The sequence below is a fragment of the Nannospalax galili genome, unplaced genomic scaffold, assembly GCF_000622305.1.
Source record: "Nannospalax galili isolate Female #2095 unplaced genomic scaffold, S.galili_v1.0 scaffold702, whole genome shotgun sequence".
NCBI lineage: Eukaryota > Metazoa > Chordata > Mammalia > Rodentia > Spalacidae > Nannospalax > Nannospalax galili.
The window spans coordinates 2,053,939-2,074,711 of NW_008348657.1; the positions used below are offsets into that span (position 1 = coordinate 2,053,939).

The following is a 20,773-nucleotide window of genomic DNA, read 5'->3' on the forward strand; positions in this document are numbered from 1 at the left end:
AAGACAATTCATCCAACTTAAAGTAAAACTCAAGAGAATATTCTAAACTTAAACTTAAATGCATCAAACACAGGGACACCCAATTTCAAAAAAGAAACACTATTAGATCTAAAAAAAATCACATACTGACTTCAATATCCCACTCTCACCATTCAGACAAAACTAAATATAGAAACCCTGGAGTTAAATGACATCATAAATCAAGTGGACCTGATAGTCATTTAAAAAAATCCACTGAAACAGGAAAGAAAACACTTTCTTCGAGAGCTAAGATGCATCTCTTTCTAAACTGGCTGTAAATTTTTAGGTTTACAGTTGAATTGATAGTTTTACAATATTGTACTCCGTATAACCCCTATGAGACATAAAATTAAATGAGGTTGTGTGCTCTCCTTGTCTGACACAGAAGTGCCCCCTTAGTTCCCCTTCATGCCTCACATGAGGGGCCTTCCTAACGCCAGTCTTTTCTTTCTTCTTGTGGCTATTTCCTGTTTCCTACCCCTGTCTACTCTGTTGTATCTTGTTCCTATTTAACAAACACTTACATGACAGTTACTGAGTATTTGTAAGTGACTCACTGCATGTTTCATTTTTTTTTGTTTAGATTTATTTTGTTTCGTTTTGTTTTCGATATGTAGCCCAGGCTGGCCTTGACCTTGCAATCCCTCTGCCTCAGCTTACTGAGTGTTGGAATTATTTCTCCTAAGCCAATATGAGCATTGACCCACTTTATTGGCTAGTTCTTGCTTTCTTGTTCACAGGGAGATAATCGGCATGCTCTGTTTTTGCATCCCGTTTTGAGCCTGTCGTGATCAGCCTTGTAACTCTGTCACTCCCAAGGGCATCAAATCCCATGGAACTGGAGTTACAGATGGAAGTTAGCTGCCGGATGGCTCCTGGGAACTGAACCCAGGTCCTCTGCAAGAGCATTCAGGGCTTTTAACTGTTGAGCCATCTCTCCAGCCCCAGCCCCACTATTTTTAAAAACTAACTTGACTAAGCATCTCTCTCTCTCCTCTCTCTCCAAGCATCCTCTTTTCCTGGATCCTGTCTTGAGACCTCCACCCTCACAGTTGCCCTACTGAGGCACCTCAAATCCCCTTCCCTGTCCCTCTAGTCCATGGGTTTCTAGGTCTGGTCACGTCTATCATCTACCTGTCTTTCACTCTTACCTTTCCAACCTCACACCGAGGTCTCCCTCTGCTCTTTAAAGTTTTAATCTGGATGATTACAGCAGCTTCCTGCCTTGCTAGTTTTCCTGATTCCACTCTCCTATCTTATCCATGTCCCCCAAAGCAACAGGGACAAACCTTGTGCTGGGCTTAGTGTCTCTGGGGTTTCAGGATGGCCCTCCTATGCTGAGCATGATCCTCAAAGCTTCGGTGACCCAGCCCTACCAGTGCCCGGCATCTAATTGGTTGTCATCGGCACCTGCCATTCACATAGCAGATTTGCTGGAGTTGCTTTGGCATCTATTGTCTTGCATAAATCCCATCTCTATCACTAACGGTTGCTCATCCTTTAAGACAGTAAAGCCACCATCCTCCCAGTACTCTGCCCATCAGCCTCATTTCTCCCTGAGACTTTCTAGAATACTCTGGTGACTGTATCTCAGTCCCAAGTCTGTCCAGAGGATAATTCTCCTTGGAGGTTGACCGAACTATATTCGCCTTTCCCACTGGTTTGGTGTAGGTGTTTCACATGTACACATGCTTATATAGTGCAATAATGTTTATGTAAATGTGGAGAGTGAGAGAGAGCTGGAGGAAGACGCCCCCTCAGGTGTTCTGATGCTCCAGCCTGGAGTGTTGGGAACTGGAGGTTGGGAACTGGAATTCTGATCTTGTGTCCTCCTCTAACTAATTGAGTGCACCTTCCCGGGAGTCCCTAACTTCTGCATGTCTCACTCTCCTCGCCAGAAAGTGAAGGACTCTGTCTTTCCTACCAGTTATTTATATATTATTCTTGCCTTTTCTTTTGCCAAATTCACCTGCCCTATTATTGCCACAGCTAGATAATTATTTGAAATCTGCTTCAATATCACACTTTTATAGCACGTATGGATGCAGTTGCAAAGCTACAATAATCACAAAAGCCTGCCCTTGCATGTGCCAGCTGTACTATGGCCTGTGCAGTCTGTCCTTACCTGGGTCAGCTGTGTTTGGAAGCACATCAGAGGAGACATGCCCTGCAGTTCTCACATTGACCACCAGGGGGACCTGGACACAAACTTCTCACCAGCCTGGCCCTGAGTCCAGGGAGGAGGGACATTCGGAAGGCAGGGGACTTTTCCTGTAGAAATAAAATAGTTTTGTTAATACGGCCAACTTTCATCATAAATTATTAACCCCAAAATATACCTCTTTACTTTTCTGGAATCAAGTATTTCTTTGAGCATCTGATGAAAGCCATGTTCTCATGTTCAAACTGCCAGGGCTGCCTAAGGAGTCCCTCAGATTTGAGGCCCACCCAGTCACTCTGGGGTGGGGGTGGGGGGGGCGGTGGCAGGGACTCCTCCATGTCCCAGCTTAGGAAAATCTTACTTAGAGTAAGATTTAAGGAAATGTAATTTATCCAGAGTCCGCTGGCTATTTAATTTTTATTGTCATTTATTTCTTAAAAATTTTTAATAGCTACATGATTAGAAGAAGCATTTCATTACAGCTTTAACATATTCAGTAACACACTCCAGAGCAGGAGTACATCTCTTTCGCAAGTGACTGTAAGTTTCTAGGTTCACAGTTGAATTAATACAGTTATATAATATCGAACTCAGTATAAGCCCTGTAAGACATAAATTTGAATCAGTTTTTAACCTTTAAAACAAGATCTCCATTTCATTTTAGAATATATTGTTCCTTGCAGAAAGACTCATTGTTTTTGCTACTAACACTGAGATGTTGGCGCTGATTATTACTAGTCACAGTCAATTACTTTTTGAGCTCCTTGGCATCTGAGCATGGATATAAAGTCATCAGGTAAATTTTAATGGTAATGTTTTTCATATCTACTAATTATTAAGGAGCAAATTTTTATGCTTTGAAGAATTTTTAAAAATTTATTTATACACCCACTTCCTAGTCTATAGCCTCCTTCCCCCACTAGAGCCTTATACACTGATATCCCTGCTACTGTCTGCTGTGTTGTTGGCACCCCCAGCCCTTCCCCACTACTTGCCCTTCTGGTGAATCTAGTCAGTATATCTAGAGGTCTTTGTTTTAGGAGGGTCAGCTGTTCTTCATCTGGTGGTAATCTGTTGTCTGTATTCCTTTGGATAAGATTGGGGTCTGCTGTTACTATCTGGGAATCTCTTTGGCCACCCTGGCCAACAACTCAAAAGAAGGTATCGCTTGTCTGGCATTGTTGCTTGTTATGTAGCCTTTAGCTATGCATATGGACTCTTAAAAAATTATATTGGCCCCTTTAATCTTTGGTTATACTTTCCTTTTGGGTGTTTAAGGCCATACAGTTGGCCCAGATAAACCAATTTATTTTTACTCTTAAGGTTGTTTGAGGATCTGTTCCTCAAGGGTCACATGGGCTTGGGAGGAGCCCCTGGCTCCTTTTACCATTTCCACCTATGTGAAGATAAGTCAAAGGTCCTGCTCGACCATGGTTGGCTTCGCTTGGAAGCATGAGGAAATGATTCCTGTGTGTTGACCCTCCTTTTTGTAGACTGGACACTGGTTCAAGTCCATCTGGTGGGGTCTCCTCGGCCTCCTTGATCAAGAGGACAGGTGACCCACCACAATTACAGTACATTTTGAGAGATGCTCATAGTCCCCTGGAACTAGTCGACCTAGGTGGGCAAGGAAAAAAAAAACCGTCCTTTATGTCCCTCTGGTGAGATTATTATAGGCCTCAAAGTATGTCTGTAAAACATTCAAAAAGGTTAGTTCCACCAGCCTGGTACTTGTGTGTCATGTAGATAAATCTTGGGCAAAGACCAATTGTTCTCAGATAAACCTTGCCTAGACATATATTTCTTGATCTGGTATGTATAATTTGTCAGTACATTGTTGGACTAATATAGTTCCCTCTGGTTTTTAAAACTAGCTAGGCATTATTTATCTCTCACATTGTCTAACCCCTCCATCATGGTTTCCCCATTTAAGGTGCCAGAGAGCACACTATGTCAGAGTGAAGGGCTCTGGCAGCTGCCATGGCAGACGCTACTGACATTGTCATATTCCAGTCTCTGAGTCTTTGTACAGCTGGAGGCAGCATCCTGTGCCCTGTTGCTGTCCAGCTCAAGACCCCACATGCAGATTGGGTTCCTCTGCCAGGCATTCTCCATAGCTCTTAGTGAATGAAAATCACAAAGAGAAATTTTGAATTATAATGAGTAAAAATAATTGCAACACTGGAATATTATTTTGTGGCAAGGTGGGTGTGGCTATAGCCTCAAGAGGACCAGACCCCAGAACCCTAGCCTCCTAGCCTTTAGGGGGAAGTTCTAAACCATACACCATATTTTTCTTCTAGAAGAGTCCTACGTCGGTTGGGGCCTCAGTTGCCCATGAGGTGATCTGCTGGATAATGCATCCTTTTTCTGACTCTCCTTTTGGCTTTTGTACATTGGTGTCTTAAGGTCATTTCTCCAAAAACAACCTGCTCAGACCATTGTCTGGATCCAGGCTCAGCTGTCAGGAGAACCTGAACTAGATAGCTGAGCACCCAGGACACTCAGACTCCTTTCTCTTCCTGAGGCACCTAGGCTTTCTGATCTCTGTTGGTGGGAATGGGGCAGTTTGCTTCCTCTGCTCCCATGAGTGGAGAGAGAAGTGCATCTGAGGAAGGGTCCATTTCTCACTCTGCCAATGTATGGGCAGGGGTGCTGAGGGTGGCAGCCCAATGGGGCTCTGCGTGTGCAGTGGGCAGCATAGGCCCCTGTCCTATGCATCCACAGTTAGGGACTGAGGATGGAGGACATGTAGGTGTATGCCTTCCAACTCTCAATTCAGATTCTAGAGCAATGGGGAAAATTCTACCTTCATGTCACAGTAGGCTTTGTGCCAACTGTCTGTACCCAGTGGAAGGAAAAGTGTTCCTTTTTCTTAAGAGGATTAGGTCACTATTACAGTTGACAGGTAACTTCCTCATTCATACCTTGTCTGCCCCTAACTACACACCATGTAATTTCCCGTTGGCTCTTCACCATTATGGACATCTGTACTGGTCATTCTTGTAAACAAATATGTGCGTGGGTGCATGGGTGCATGTATACACATACAGTGTCTTTTATCAGAGGCCATTTACAAGAGGATAACTTAAAACATAAGTAAGCAAAATCTGAAAAAGATAAAAAAATGAAGGGATGGATATATAGTCTTACTTGCTTACTAAAGCAGAACTCTGGTGCTGTGAGCTAAGACAGTTTGCTTGCCTCTTCCCTTGAGATTGGATCAAAAAGGCAACCATGCCCACCACCAGACTGCATGGAGAACTTAGATCTACACATCATTTCCAATGGGAAGTTACATATTGTGTAGTTAGGGGACGATAATGTATGAATGAGAAAATTACCACCGCCAACTGCATGCACTTCTTTGTTCCCTTGGAAAGACACGACCTTTTAGCAAGTGGGAACCATGGCAGACTGCAATGGCCCAGTGACCATCAGCTCAGAGCTCAGACTGGAATGAACACACATGGCACCTTGAGACCATAAGGGAACTCAGACACAGTCTATCAAGGAGGTAAAGCAAGATGACAGTGACGCCACCCAAGATGGTCTGGTCATGATTATTCTTATCCCTGGATATGTTTCTAGAATCTTCTGGTCTGTATTCAGATATGTTAGCCATTGTGTCACTAGCCCTGAATCTCGGGATTCAGGTGGGAGCTTGCAGGGGGACCCCAAAGAGACTCCAGCATGTCATGTATCTCACTCCTGGGAGACTCAGTTGAGAAGAGGAGGGAGAAGCGAAAGGGAAGAAAAGAAGCTGGGCTGGTGACAGAGATGCCTCAGGACTTGCTTTATAATTGGTGGACTATATACAAAACCTTACAAATCCACAAGTAAATGTCTCCCATGTCTTCCTCTTCCTTCAGATTCAGTTGAAGTCTGTCCTCCTTACCACTAGCAGAATATTCAGGGTCCCTCTTACAGGGTGACCATTCCTACACGGAGCCGAGGCTAGTCAGAACAAGGATAATTTTCTTCAAGAATACGACTTGTGCCCCATTCATTCTCCTTATTGCTTTTAGACCCAACTCACTTGTGTAAGGAAGAAGCTGAAGTCACCTGATGGTCCCTGGAAGTTTAACAAAATTCTGCTGTCAGAGTGACCTTACTAACTGATGACAGCATTTGTTGGATGAGGAAGGTGTTTCTTAGTTTAAGTCATTTTTCTGAGGTTCTGGGAATGGCTAAACAGCCTCCTCCTGAGGAGGGAGTTAGTGATGGACCAACAGACTGTTGAGCAGTGACCAGCACTATTGGTTAGAAGATAGAAGAGCTGTGCTCAACGTCTTTCCAGATGAGTCACCTGAATAGAGGTGACTGTATTAGTTACTTTTCTGTTGCTGTGATAAAACACCATGACCAAGGCAACTTACAGAAGGAAGAGTTTATTTGAGCTTCAGTTCTAGAGAGACCAGTCCATCATGGTGGGAAGGCATGGCAGCAGCAGTGGCAGGCATGGTGGCAGGAGCAGGAAGCTGAGAGCTCACACCTTCAATGGCAAACAGGAAGTAGAGAGAGTGAACTGGAAGTAGGTGAGTCTATGACTCCTTAACTCCTGCCCCCTGTGACATACTTCCTTCAGCAAGGCCACGCCTCCTAAAGATTCCATGACTTTCCCCAACAGTGCTGCCTGCTGGGGACCAAGTCTTCAAATACTTGAGCCTGTGGGGGACTTTTCTCATTCAAAATACTACACTGTCCTACTGGGCCTTGTTTTTCTCACAGTGACAGAATTGGACAGACAGGTTTTTGTTTTGTTTTGAGACTACAGTTGTACAAGTCCTAAGTTGTAGAAGCTCAAAGCAGCCATTTCTCTGACGCCACATCTGTCAACATCAGAGACTATGAAGGGTACCTAGGTGGCACCCACAAAGCTGTACAAGCCCAGTCTCACGTAAAGCTGTTCTGTTGCAGGACATCCACATGGGTGGCTTGTCCCTTCTCTGCCTCCTCTACTCCCTCCCATGGCAAAGCCTTCTGATAGTGGCTGAGCAAAGCCAAGTGCATTGGAGGGTCTGGGCTGGTGCTGCCTGGGAAGGAGGTGGAAATGCATGCTCAGCACTGGCGTGTACTGGATGCATAGGCCCCAGCTTGCCCAGGGCCACACCTGCATCCTTCTTCCAATATTACTGAAGTGAGCACTCAGCACAGCTGCATACTGAGTGTCATGAGGAATGAACATGGTCTTGTGTGGAATTTAGAGCTATGTTTTCTCTGTAGCTCAGGACTGTATTTTACAAATGGGTTTCATCTTTTAAATGATTAAGGGAGAAGATATTAGATAGAAATACTGAGATGTTTCACAATCTGGCAGGCCCGAGTGGGGACAAATCTGAAACCCCGGGTCTGAGAGTGGCATCTTTAACCCATGGGTCCCCGCTGGCACTGAGGGCTGGTCTAAATCCCATCCTGCTTCAGGTTTTTAATCCTCCCCTGAGGGGTCTGCTCATTTTACATACTGATTAGTTTATAGCAGCGATGTTAATTTGCTCTGCCATGAGGGATCACAAGTTGAGACAGAGAATATAAAGAAAACAGCACTGTAGGCAGAGGGAGACTCTGGGGACTGAAGGCACATGGAAGATGGAACCCTGTTCCTGCTTCATAACTGAGCCTTGTGTCCTGGGACCACCATTCAGTTCTCTGTGGATCTCTTTCTGTCCTGGGAGTAGGAGCATGAGAGATGCAGAGAGGGATTTTGGTTAATCACGGGGGCTTTTCTTCTGGATTAAGTAATGGATGTGATTAACTGTAATATGTAGAATTCCAAGATACCCACCTGTAGCTCTTCTGTGCAGCTAATTTTCAATTCTGTGTTGATTTCCTGCAATACCTCCCATACCAACCCAGATGGCGTCTATTTAAGAAATTCAAGGAACTCGTAATATTAGCATAAGCAGAGCAAATTGGGAAATAAGTGAGGCAGAGAATGAGCCAAGACAGCAGGAAACGGGACATAAATGATGCCTCTATTTTCTAAGCCACAGGCTCATTAAATCATCTAGCAGGTATTTGCTGAGCCCCTACCAGTGCTGATGAACGAAGGCAACACAGCAGCTCAGAGCCCAATGGAGGACGTATGTCCCTGCTTACAGCTGTTGGCAGTCTAGGAATGACTTAGAACCTGGTCTTCATCTCTTCACGTTGACCCTGTGTGTGTGTCCACCAGACACAGGTCCAGTGTTCACTTTCCCAGTGCATGTGTTAGGATGTTGGAGGTCCATAGCAAACTCCCCAAGGATGGGGTATCTTCTCTCCTTCCCCAGGTAGTCCAGTATGAGGAAGGCAATGAGGCTCAGAGGGTTGGGTTAGTCAAAGGACACAGCAGGAGAAAGAACTGGGTGCCCACTGTGGCCTTGCCATCCATGAACTGAACCCTTCCTGCCCCATGTCACCCTGGGACTAACCTCCCAGGGGACTGTCCCGTGGGAGAGGGTGGGGTGCGATAGAAGTAAGGAAGCATGTGTTTTAGCTTTCTGGGAATTATGCAGCCTGAGGTGTCCTGGAAAGTGCTGGAATATGGATGTGCTGGTTAGTTTTAACTATCAACTTGAAACCACCTAAAATCAACTGAAGAATTGTCTGGATCAGGTTGGCCTGTGGATGTGTCTGGGGAGGATTATCTTGACTGCTGATTGATGTGGGAAGGCACAGTCCATTGTGGGTGGTTCCATTCCCTAGTTTGGGTCTCTAGACTGTATGAGAGTAGAGAGAGCTAGCTGGGTTCTGAACAAGCAGGCAGCATGTGTGACTCTCCTACCTACCATTCTTGGAAGTGGCATTACCAGTGGCTTGAGTTCCTACCTTAACTTCCCTGAGATGTTGGACTGTAACCTGGAATGGTAAGATGAAACGAACCCTTTGGTCCTCAATGTTGTTTATTGGTCAGGGTGTTTTAGCACAGCAACAGAAGTGAAGCTAGGGTAGTGGGAGTTAGCCTGGGCTAAACTGTGTTCTCCCCATCACCCGCTCTCTGTGTGACCATAGATGAGTCACTCAATCTCCACAGACTTGGTTTCTTCATTGGAAACTTTAATAATGACATCTCAGCTTAGGCCTGTAATGAAAATGATAATGTCTGCAATGTAGTAAAGTATACAAACACACATATATACATGTATAGTTCTACCATCAGCTTAGATTTCTTTTAAAAAATTTCTATGTTTGGGCTGGAGAGATGTCTCAGCAATTAAGAGCACTGGCTGCTATCGCAGAGGACCTGGGTTTGATTTCCATTACTCACATGACAGCTAACAACCATCCATAACTCCAGTTCCAGAGGATCTGATGCCCTCTTTTGACCTCTGCTGGCATTGCATGACATGAGTGCACTTACAAACATGCAGACAATACATTCATACACATAAAATAAAAATGACAAAAGTTTCTATGGTTTTATTTTTACTAAATTTTTACAAAATTTATTTTTATTTAACATGTATTGAAGGAGAGTGCCCTTCAGACCCCCTCCCTGTCCTCTGAGAAAAAGCTGCCTTCCGCCTGACTCTGGAAATCTCCTCCATTGTTCAAACCCTTTCCTGGTACATCTGTTCATGGTCTCTATGGGAATGGTCTGGGGCGGAAGAGAAAGAATGTTCTGCCCCAGGTAAGCTAGCCAATGGCTGTATAGGTTAAGGTTCTGGAAATCAGCCCTATATTGTTCAAATCCTTTCCTGGTTATTCTGTGTATGGTTTCTATAGAAATCCCCTGCTTTGTTGTTTTTGTGGTTTTTATGCTTAAAAGCCCTGTGTTTTCACTGCTCAGGGTGGCAGTACAGCTCCTGAGACTGTCTGTGTCCCCAGCCGGTTGGCCTCAATAAAGCACTTCTTTTACTGAGACTCAGTGTCTGAATGGCCAATTCAGGGAATTCTTCGGACCTCGAACAGTTTGAGTGTTTGGTCTGCATGTATGTAGGTGTACCACATATGTGCAATGTACTTGGCGATCAGAAGAGGCCATCAGATCCTCTGGAACTGGAGTTATGAATGGCTATCTGCCACATGGGTGCTGAAAACTGAATCCAGGTCCTTCTCAAGAGCAGCCAGTGTTCTTAACCACTGAACCATCTCTCCAGTGCTATTTTTTTTATTTTTGACTAGCTTACAAAATAGCAGCTTTCCATGTGTTTTAGTGATTTTTCTGTTGTTTTGATAAAACACTGACTGACCAAAGCACCAGACAGAAGGAAGAGTTATGAATCCAGAGGGATCAGAGTCCACATGGTGCTGGAGGCCTGGTGTCAGAGTGGCTGGAGCAGAAAGTCAAGCAATCGCATCTTCAAGCAGCACAGGAAGCAGAGTGAGACTAGAGATCTGTTAAGGATAAGAGCTCTCAGAGACACCCCCAGTGATGTACTTCCTCCAGCAAGGCCAAACCTTCTAAGGCCACCCCAAACAGTGCCACCAACTAGGGACAAAATGGAGCCTTTGGGAACATTCTCGCTCAGACCAGCACATCACGAGTACTTGATTTTGTTTGGTTGCTCCCACACTGCTGTTCTCCCCTATCTCCCTGGCCCTGCCATACCCTTCCATCCTCAGTGTCCCCTTCTAGTCTCGGATCATGTCTTCAGTTTCCTTCTCACAGCCCTCCTTCAATTCCCCTTTTCCCATCGCACAGGCCCCTTTCTAGTTTCTTGGTCTCTACCTATACTTACCACCTCCTGTATTATTATTAGCCTTTAGGCACATAAAACGGGAACTTTCTAAGTCTGGTGGTTTGTTACTCTAACATGTGACCCTCAAGATCATTCAGGGACTTGGGATCTCTTTCAGGCTGGGGACAGACAAGTCTCTGCAGCTGGTGTTTGATAGCAGTGTAAAGCTGTGTAAACTGTGGAAACCTTACTTATGAAAGTATTAGGCTTGTTTCCTGTGGGCTCTCCTATTTTATAAGGGGCCCGGTAAAGGTCTGGGAAGGTCATCCTACAGTTAGCTACAGAGGACAGAGCTCTGTCAGACGTGCATGCTTCCTTGTGCTTGATAAAGTTTTTCTCTGGGTGAATTGTGCCTGTGTTGAGTTAGAAATTGAACACTGTATGGATGACTTGCCCACTGATGATAACCCTCTCCAGGTCTCTGGAATGAAGGTGGTTCTTCAGCACAAGGCCCATGTTTACCCACTGTCCCTGTCACCAAATATGTTGACTCTTGCAAGAACAGGAGAACGAACCAACAGGTTTTAAGAAGACTTTTTTTTTTTTGCATTAGGGTTTGAAGGTAGGATGGAATACATGCTAGGCAAGAGCTTTACCACTGGTACACCCTAGCCCGTACTTTGTGGGGTTTTTTGAAGGTTCTCAAAGCTGTCATTTATTCCCTTCACCAAACTTTAGAAATGTTCTCTGTTAACCCATCAACCTTTCAGATCAAGGATTTGAACAGTCCAGGACACACACAGGAGACCTACTTTGTATTTTAAAACACATCTTGCTAGGTTGTCCAGGCTAGCCTTGAACTTGTGATCCTTCTACCTCAGTCTCCCAAATAGCTGAGACTATAAGTCTGTGCCACCAGGCCTGATTTTGAGAAGTCCTGGATGGTCCTTCAGCAAAGCTTTTCCTGGAAACTCTGCCCAAGTGTGCCGGCCAGTCTCAGCTGAACCAGATTCTGACTGTTAAGGCTAGCCCTGGCACTTGATCTTCTGGGGGTGGGGTGGGGCTGTTGCATGGCAATTCTGTCTAGTGAGATGGAACGTGACCCTCACATGTGGCTTTGGTGAATCTAATAACCACATTGGAAAGAAGCAAGAAGAAACAGGTGAAACTGATTTTAGCTATGGCTTTAATTCAACCTGGCATATCAAAACAGTATCATTTCAACAATTAATAAGCATAAAAATATCACTAATGTAGAACATTGTACTCTTGGTCGCCAATGGAGTATTTATTTGGGACAAGGTTTCATGTAGCCCAGGCTGACCTTGAGCTCACTATGTAGCTGAAGATGACCTTGAACTTCTGATCTTCCTACCTCAACCTCTGCTGGGATTTTAGGTATATACAACCATGCCTGGTTTTTAAAAATTTTTCTTTTATTTTTATTTTATATGTATGAGTATTTTACACCCTTGTGTGGAATGCCCTTGGAGACCAGAAAGAGGGAATTGGATTCCCTGGAACTAGATTTACAGATAGTTGTTAGCTGCCATGTGGGTGCTGGGAACCAATCTCCTTGGAAAAGCAGCTGGTGCTCTTAACCACTGAACCATCTCTCCACCCCTATACCACCCCTGATATTATGTGGTTTGGGGGATGGAACCAGGACTTCATCCATGCTAAGCTTCACCCCCAGCCCCATGTGGGGTCTTTAATTGGAAGAATATTTTGTACTTGCAGCACAGTTTAGTTTGGGTTAACCACCTGCCAGGTGCTTATAGCCAGAGGTGGCCGGGGGCTACTGTATAGCAAAATACAGGCTCAGTGTATTCAGCCTAGTTAGGAGAAAAAGCAAAAGCCCCAGCAGATTTCAGTTAAAACAGAAATGTGCATTAGAGACTTCATCCCTGTGAGCTCTGGAAGGACCAGAGGGCTGGGGAGTGGTGTGCAATTCCTTACTCTATAAGTTTATGTAGACACAAGGATGCCCAACTCTCCACATCTGTACCAATCCATATCTGTCACTTTAAGGACTGGCAGCTATGACCCCACAGCCGCACTTGGAGGAGAGCTGAAGCCACTGAAGTCCACTACCCAGGACAACCAGTGTGCAGCCATCACCAGGAGGGAATGGCTTATTCAAGAGAAACAGCAGGTGCAGGTGAGTGGTGTAGAATCTTCCAGAGAGGGGATGAATTTTTTATTTTTTGGTTAAAGTGAGTCTTTGCTTTGCTGCAGTGGCCTGAGGGCACAGAGGAACCTCTTTTGCACAGGAGAGGCTGCTTCCCAGTGTCCTGCTCCTCAGGACTTCCCTGCAGTGCTCTACTTGTCTACCTGGAAATGTGTCTCCTCCCAACCTCTGATCGGTAGAAGCTTCCCTTGAAAGGTGGAGAGTGATCTATGATCTGGGAATGCTTTGTAGAAATTCCTACCGTGGTGGGAAAGCAGCTGTTAAAGGCCACGGATGTAAGTCTGGACTGGGTGAGGTGGGAAAGCAGCTGTTAAAGGCCACGGATGTAAGTCTGGACTGGGTGAGGTGGGAAAGCAGCTGTTAAAGGCCACGGATGTAAGTCTGGACTGGGTGAGGTGGGAAAGCAGCTGTTAAAGGCCACGGATGTAAGTCTGGACTGGGTGAGGTGGGAAAGCAGCTGTTAAAGGCCACGGATGTAAGTCTGGACTGGGTGAGGTGGGAAAGCAGCTGTTAAAGGCCACGGATGTAAGTCTGGACTGGGTGAGGTGGGAAAGCAGCTGTTAAAGGCCACGGATGTAAGTCTGGACTGGGTGAGGTGGGAAAGCAGCTGTTAAAGGCCACGGATGTAAGTCTGGACTGGGTGAGGTGGGAAAGCAGCTGTTAAAGGCCACGGATGTAAGTCTGGACTGGGTGAGGTGGGAAAGCAGCTGTTAAAGGCCACGGATGTAAGTCTGGACTGGGTGAGGTGGGAAAGCAGCTGTTAAAGGCCACGGATGTAAGTCTGGACTGGGTGAGGTGGGAAAGCAGCTGTTAAAGGCCACGGATGTAAGTCTGGACTGGGTGAGGTGGGAAAGCAGCTGTTAAAGGCCACGGATGTAAGTCTGGACTGGGTGAGGTGGGAAAGCAGCTGTTAAAGGCCACGGATGTAAGTCTGGACTGGGTGAGGTGGGAAAGCAGCTGTTAAAGGCCACGGATGTAAGTCTGGACTGGGTGAGGTGGGAAAGCAGCTGTTAAAGGCCACGGATGTAAGTCTGGACTGGGTGAGGTGGGAAAGCAGCTGTTAAAGGCCACGGATGTAAGTCTGGACTGGGTGAGGTGGGAAAGCAGCTGTTAAAGGCCACGGATGTAAGTCTGGACTGGGTGAGGTGGGAAAGCAGCTGTTAAAGGCCACGGATGTAAGTCTGGACTGGGTGAGGTGGGAAAGCAGCTGTTAAAGGCCACGGATGTAAGTCTGGACTGGGTGAGGTGGGAAAGCAGCTGTTAAAGGTCACGGATGTAAGTCTGGACTGGGTGAGGTGGTTGCACCTGGAGTGACCAGCAGGAATATAGAAGCCATGCTTGGCGCAGAGCAGTGGTGACAGTGGGTCAAGAAGTGTGCAGGGCTGGCACTCTGAGTGAGGCTACGAGGTAAGGCCAGAGCTGGCCAGGCAGGAACTCCAGAAGTTCTCAAAGTAGCCCAGGGGCAGGGAGCTGAGAGGTAGGGTCTGGGCCTGCTTGAGCTGGGAGACCTGAAACAGAAACAGGGAGTGGCGGGGAGCACTGGCTCACAGTATCAGGGTTTCCTGGGAACAGTTTGGCTCTCCAGATCCCAAGTCCAAAGCCTGGCAGAGATTTTTTGTATTAGTTACTTTCCTTGCCATGGTGACTGAACACCTGTGTGGTGTGATTTTTTCCTGGGGAGATGTGAAGGAGCATCTACTCACCCCAGATAGGAAGGCAATGACAGACTGAAGAAATGGTTCCACCCAAGTAAGTCTAGCTTAGTGAACTAGTGTGTTTATTGGGGTTGCTTATAGGAATAGGGATAATGGGCTCCCTATAGGAGCATGGCTGACTCACAGGCAGCTGCATCACTGAGAAATCCACCCCAGCATAGGTGACCTCTCATGAAGGCTGCATCCCATAGCTTCCTGGGCTGGTTGAAGAGTCTCTAGTGTTTAGCTAGCCTTGGAAGGGTGCCTTATGAATCTTGCAAGTTTCAGGAGCTTTCTGAAACTTGTAAGTTCTATTTAGAATTAAAAAAAGTCTCCCAAGACTTAATGAATGTTTCAATTTGGAGGAAAATGACTAGGCAACAGCTTGGCAGCAACAACTTTAGGGAGGAAAGGTTTATTTTGGCTCACAGCTTGGTGTGGTCCATCACAGTGAGGACAGCATGGTGGCTGAAGGGGCTTGGGTCATATCAGTGGGAGCCTGAGAGGGAGGACTTGTCACACCTCAGTGGCATACAGGAGAGAGAGAGAGAGAGAGAGAGAGAGAGAGAGAGCACATTCTGACACCAGAAGCAGATTTTACCTTCAAAGCTCACTCCCAGTGACCCACCTCCTAAATATTCTACAACCTCCAAAAACAGCACCACCAACTGGGGACCAAGTGTTGAAACATATGGGCCTATGGGAGACTTCACAGTGGAACCATGACACTTTGCTTAGCAGACAGCTTAGGGGAGTTGGTGGAGTTGGGGAAGTTATTCCCTGAGCAGTTTCATCATCTGAGTTTGCCCCACCTAAATCTCTACCATAGCAAGGTGGTAAAGGGAAGTAGGAATTGCAATTGGGAAGTGCCCTTGCTCCCAACAAACCAGGCTCTTAGTTGTGCAGCGAGCATCCTCGTGAAGTTTGGACAGCTGGAAATGTGAAGTCAGTTTTTTATTTTAGAATTGCATCCGTGAGTACTGTATTTGCATTGTATCTACCCCTCCCAGTCTCTCTCCAGCTCCTCCCATGTCCACCTGTCTCCCTCCCAATCTCAATTTCTTGTCCTCTTCTTTGAATATTGTTACATTCATATGTCTATAAATACACACACACATATGATACACTGAGTTCATTTAGTGGTGTTCCTGTGTACTTGTGTTTAGGACTGCCAACTTGGGATTACATAACCTCTCAGGTAGCTTGTCCCTAGAGGAAACTGATTTTCTCTCCCTCAGCATCCATTGACTGCCTGTAGCTCTTCATCTTGAGGTGGAACCCTCAAGATTAAATTTTCCACATCCACCTTGCCATGTCAACTGGTTTTGTCATGCAGGTCTTCTTAGACTACCACTGTGGAGATGTTACGGGTGCAGCGTCCCTGTCACGTCTAGATGCATTAACTAGCAGCAGGTGTCTTGTCCCTCTGGCTCTGGCATCCTTTCTTCCCTCTTCCTCAGTGTTCCCTGAGCCTTATCTCTAGAGGTTGCATTGTAGATGTGTCACTTAGGGCTGGGGACCTCACAGTCACTTATTCTCTATTTGACCAGTTGTAAAACTTTGTAAGTCTCCAACTGTTGCAAAAAGAAGCTTCTTTGATGAGTGGTGAGATACACTTGTATCTAAGGATTTGGAGTTTTTTAAAACAGTGTTCACTAGTTAAAGGTCTCTAGTTCTCTGCACCACTCCTGAGGTCAGAGTGCACAGAAGAGACCACAGCACAGGCCCTCAGCAACCAAAACACCATCCTATGGTATGAGCCATTCCACCTCATTTGTTCCACAGGTCCTTCCTGAATGTTCATCTTGTACTGGGTGCTGGGTGGATGCCTGGGATCCCCTTGGAGCTTGCATTCCACTGGGGATGGGAGCTGGGGTGATAAATGCCATAAAAACATAAAGTTAATAACTATCATGCTGTAGGCAGTGAGAATCTCAATGCACAGGCCAGGAGAGGAGTTGAGAAGTGAGCCGGAAGCAAATGTTGGACAGAGTAGGGGGCAGACCCTGTGGGCCTCAGAAGAGGAAGGAGGAAGAGATCTCTAGAGATCTGTGGTATGGGAGTAGTGCATGTTGGGTAGGGGGAAGATCAGAAGTGAAGCATTTAGACTTTTCTCTGACTGCAGTGGGGATCTGTTTAGGGTTCTGAGCATGAGACAAGATCTGGCCATACTTTAAAAGACTGCGGGGTTAAGAATAGGACATAGGTCTGGGGAGGTAGCTCAGTGGCTAAAGCTCTTGCTGTGCAAGTATGAGGACTGGAGTTTGGGTCACCAGAATCCAGCAAAGGCTGGGTGGGTGCAGTGGCCCACCTGTAACTCTGGCCTTGGAAAGCAGAGACAAGGGATCTCCAGAGCAAGCTGGCTAGCAAGACTAGCCATGTTGGTGAGCTCTGAGTTTGATTGAGAGCCTCTATCAATGACAGCCCAGCACCCATCACTGGAGGAATGGAAGAGCAAAATATGGAATGGATCCAAAGGATGGCCACTTGCCTTACAGAGGAAGGGCATGCAGTCCAGCCACAGCATGGGTCAACCTCAAGGACATTATGCTATCAGACATAGTCAAGAAAAATAGAGAGGAGGAGAAGGGAGATGGGGAGGGGGAAGGAGAGGGGGAGGGGAAAGGAGAGGGGGAGGGAGAGGGGGAGTAGAGAGCAGGTGCCTGGGCCTTAAAGGTGGACACAGTGGTTAATTGACAGCCTTGTCAAGTGGCTTGTAGGCATTTGATCCCATCTCTCTCCCTCGGTGGACGCAGGAGGCAGAACCATGGAGAATCTGTGTTGTGGGTCGAGAGAACATGCATGAGACATGGAGACACCAGGAATCAGGCTTCAGTCTCACCAGCCAGGAACAGTGTGGGAACAGAGGACGTGTTCATTAAGAGAGTATGGTGGGGGATAGAGAGATGGCTTAGCAGTTAAGAACACTGGTTGGTCTTGCAGAAGACCTGGGTTTGAATCTCAGCACTCACATGGTAGCTAATAACTATCCATAACTCCAGTCCCAGGGGATCCAACAGCCTCTTCTGACCTCCAAGGGCAATTAAAGAGAGCGAGAGCGAGAGCAAGAGCGAGAGCGAGAGAGAATGTTCAGATTTCAGGCTGGGCAGTGGCTGTCTGTCCAGCACTGAGCACAAGCTGTGTTCAGTTACCTACTGTTTGCTTATTTTGACCTCGAGGCAAAGGGTATTTATGGATCATTTGGATTCTGGCTTGATGTTAGTGGAAATTAAATGTGTGTGCGTGTGTGTATGTGTGTGTGTTATGTATGTTTGTGTGGGTGTATGTGTGTATGCAGGTACACATACATGCATATAAATATGGTGGCCAGGGGTTGGCATCGAGTACTTTCCTCTATTGTACCCTGTTACAAGTTCTCTCACGGAACCCGGAGCTGACTGGTTGGACTGACTGGCCAACAAGCCCCAGAGATCCTCCTTTCTGGCCCTCCCTCTCCAGTGTTGGGGTTCAGATATGTACTGAAGCACCTGGCTTTTATATGGGTGCTGAGGATCTGAACTTAGTTCTTCACACTTCCATGGCAAATGCTTTGCCAACTGTGTCATCTCACCAGCTCTGGAAATGAAATTTGTCTGATACTCTGAAGGAGGTATTTAATGATCAGGAGGGAAAATTTCTCCTGCCTGCTCATCAGAAACAAAGGTGGCACAATTTTTCCAGGTCAGCAAACTTCCAGAATCTGTCTGCCTCAGAAGGGGGGCTTCGTGGCTGTGGTGCATATGGCCTGCTCTCATTTAACTGAGTCATTATCAGCAGAGTGGGGTTAATGGATGAAATCTGTTCCCTTATCGCCTTGCAGAAGGCAATTGAAGCTCTTCAAGCAAGATCATCAGCCCTGGAGGCAGAAGAACAGCAGCTGGAAAGAGAGACAGAGGGTCAGGAGACACGACCGCAGTGGCCGGGATGCGACCTGACGTCCCTGCTGACTCAGCTGTCCCCAGATCAGATGCAGGAGGTCAGCAGGGCCTTGGGAGAGACCTTGGCCTATGCTGGCCAGGTTCCCTTCTACATGGAGCCTCCCGGAACCCTCAGGAGGTACTGCTGATGTCCGACCTCACCTCTTTGGTCTGTTTATTGAGATGATTTTGCTGTCCCTTGTCCAAAGATATTTCTCAGGTGATTAGGAAGCACTGTTGATATTTTGATGGGCAGATGCTTCAGTGTGGGGTGTGATCCTGAGCATTGCAGGTTACTTTGTGCCCTGTCCCCCCCAGTCTCTAAATGCCACACCGTCCCCACTTCCACAGGCAATTTCCTCATTCTAAACACCTCAGGGGTGGCTTCTCTCCCCATCCCACTGTTGCATAAGCTGACTAGAGATATTGATGCTGGCTTTTGCTGATGACAGAGATGGATTCTGCCTCTCTCTAAAGGGTAGGGGGTAGCATTCAGAGAGGGGGACTTAGGCTGGGCGGTGGCTCAGTCAGTGCAGTGCTTGCTGCACAAGCATGAGGATCTCAGTGTGATTCCCAGCACCCACACAGAAAGCCTGGTGCAGTGGCCTGTGCCTGTAATCCCATTGCTGGGGGTGCATAGATAAGAGGATTCCTAAGGCTTGCTGGCTACCTAACTTAGCTGAATTGGTGAGCTCCAGGTTCAGTCAGAGACCCTGACTCAAAATACAGAATGGAGAGAAATCAAGGAAGATATACAGCCTACACACACACACACACACACACACACACACACATACACACACACACACGTGCACACACACTCACAAAAGGGGGCAACTCAACCAGTGTTTCCATCACGATGATGGACATGTGTTGGTGGCTGGCACTAGCTGAGCATTCACCATGTGTCTGAAGCACGAATGGGCTCAAACAGAGCCTTCCTAAGAGTGCAGGCCTTTCTGAGCATGCTACTCAGGGAGCCTGTGCTGGTGCGAGGACATCTCTTCGGACCAAGGCCTTGGGCATCTACCAGTCAGTGTTGCAGTAGAAAGGTGTGTGCTGGGATCATGCAGTCCCAGGAGCTTCTCTGTTCAGGTACTGTAATAGAAGCAGAAAATCAACTCCCAGTGGCTGAGTTTGTAATCACACAACTTAGCATAGGGGGTGAGACCTCCATACAAAGGATCCAGAGGGCAGATAGCAAAATGGGTGTCTTCCAGTGGACAAAAAGGACTCTTTTTAGATACCAGGAGGATCAGGAGATCACCAGCAAGGAAGCAGACAGGGCAGGGGAATACAGAAGCCATGTAAAACTTCAGGTTCATTACAAACGAGTGATAGCAAACATGAGTGAGGATGTGGAGAAGAGAGCCCTCATTCACTGTTGGTGGGAGTGTAAACCTGCACGGCTATGGAAATCAGTGTGGAGGTTTCTCAAGAATGAAGTCTAGAACTTCCATATGACCCAGCTTGACCATTCCTGGGCATGTGCCTAAAGGACTCTGTCTGACCAGAGACACCTGTACATCCAGGCTTGTTGCTGCTCTATTCACAGCAGCTAAGATATCGATCAACCTAGATGTCAATCAACTGATGATTAGATAAAGAAAATGTGGTACCTGTGCACAATGGAATTTTATCCAGCCATAAAGGAAAATGAAGTTATAAAATTTATAGGAGAATAGAAGGGATATGGAAGACCTTATAGTAAGTGATGTTAAGAAAGACTAACATTGCATGTTCTCTTTTATATGTGGGTCTGAGATAACTTTATATATGTGTATTTATCTAGGTGTGAGTGTGGGCAGAGGTCAGGAAATTAGAATGAAGTTCATGAGAGGGGAGAAAGAGGCCTTAAGGAAGGGTGTGGAGAGGGTATTAGATACATAAGACGTGAAATGTCTGGGGTTTGGGGTCCAAGGGGGACACTGAGGCGATTGGCCGTTTGGTAAGAGGTTTATTGGAAGGGTTATTAGAACCAAGAACAGACAGCAGCATGGTGGGGCTCTGAGGAGAGTTCAGGCCTGGCAAAGGAGTGGGGGCCCCTTCTATGTCTCAGAGGGAAGAGAAGTTCCCTGCCATGTAGTTGGTAAGCTGTGCTGTCCTGGTTCCTGGGTGGCAGGGGAGGAGAGGGGGCCCTGCATTCCAGGGAAGGAATGTGTGACCTGAGGATGTTGGGGAGGAAG

At 46.5% G+C, this 20,773-nt stretch overlaps 1 protein-coding gene across 1 annotated transcript in view; it reads left to right on the plus strand.

The window, feature by feature from the left end:
- Disc1 (DISC1 scaffold protein) overlaps nucleotides 1–20,773 on the plus strand; it is a 253,803-nt gene that overhangs the window by 50,191 nt on the left and 182,839 nt on the right. Inside the window, exons 5-6 of the mRNA XM_008845824.2 lie at nucleotides 12,817–12,946; nucleotides 18,491–18,726. Coding sequence (XP_008844046.2) covers nucleotides 12,817–12,946; nucleotides 18,491–18,726 — 366 coding nt within the window. The remainder of the gene's footprint in view (nucleotides 1–12,816; nucleotides 12,947–18,490; nucleotides 18,727–20,773) is intronic.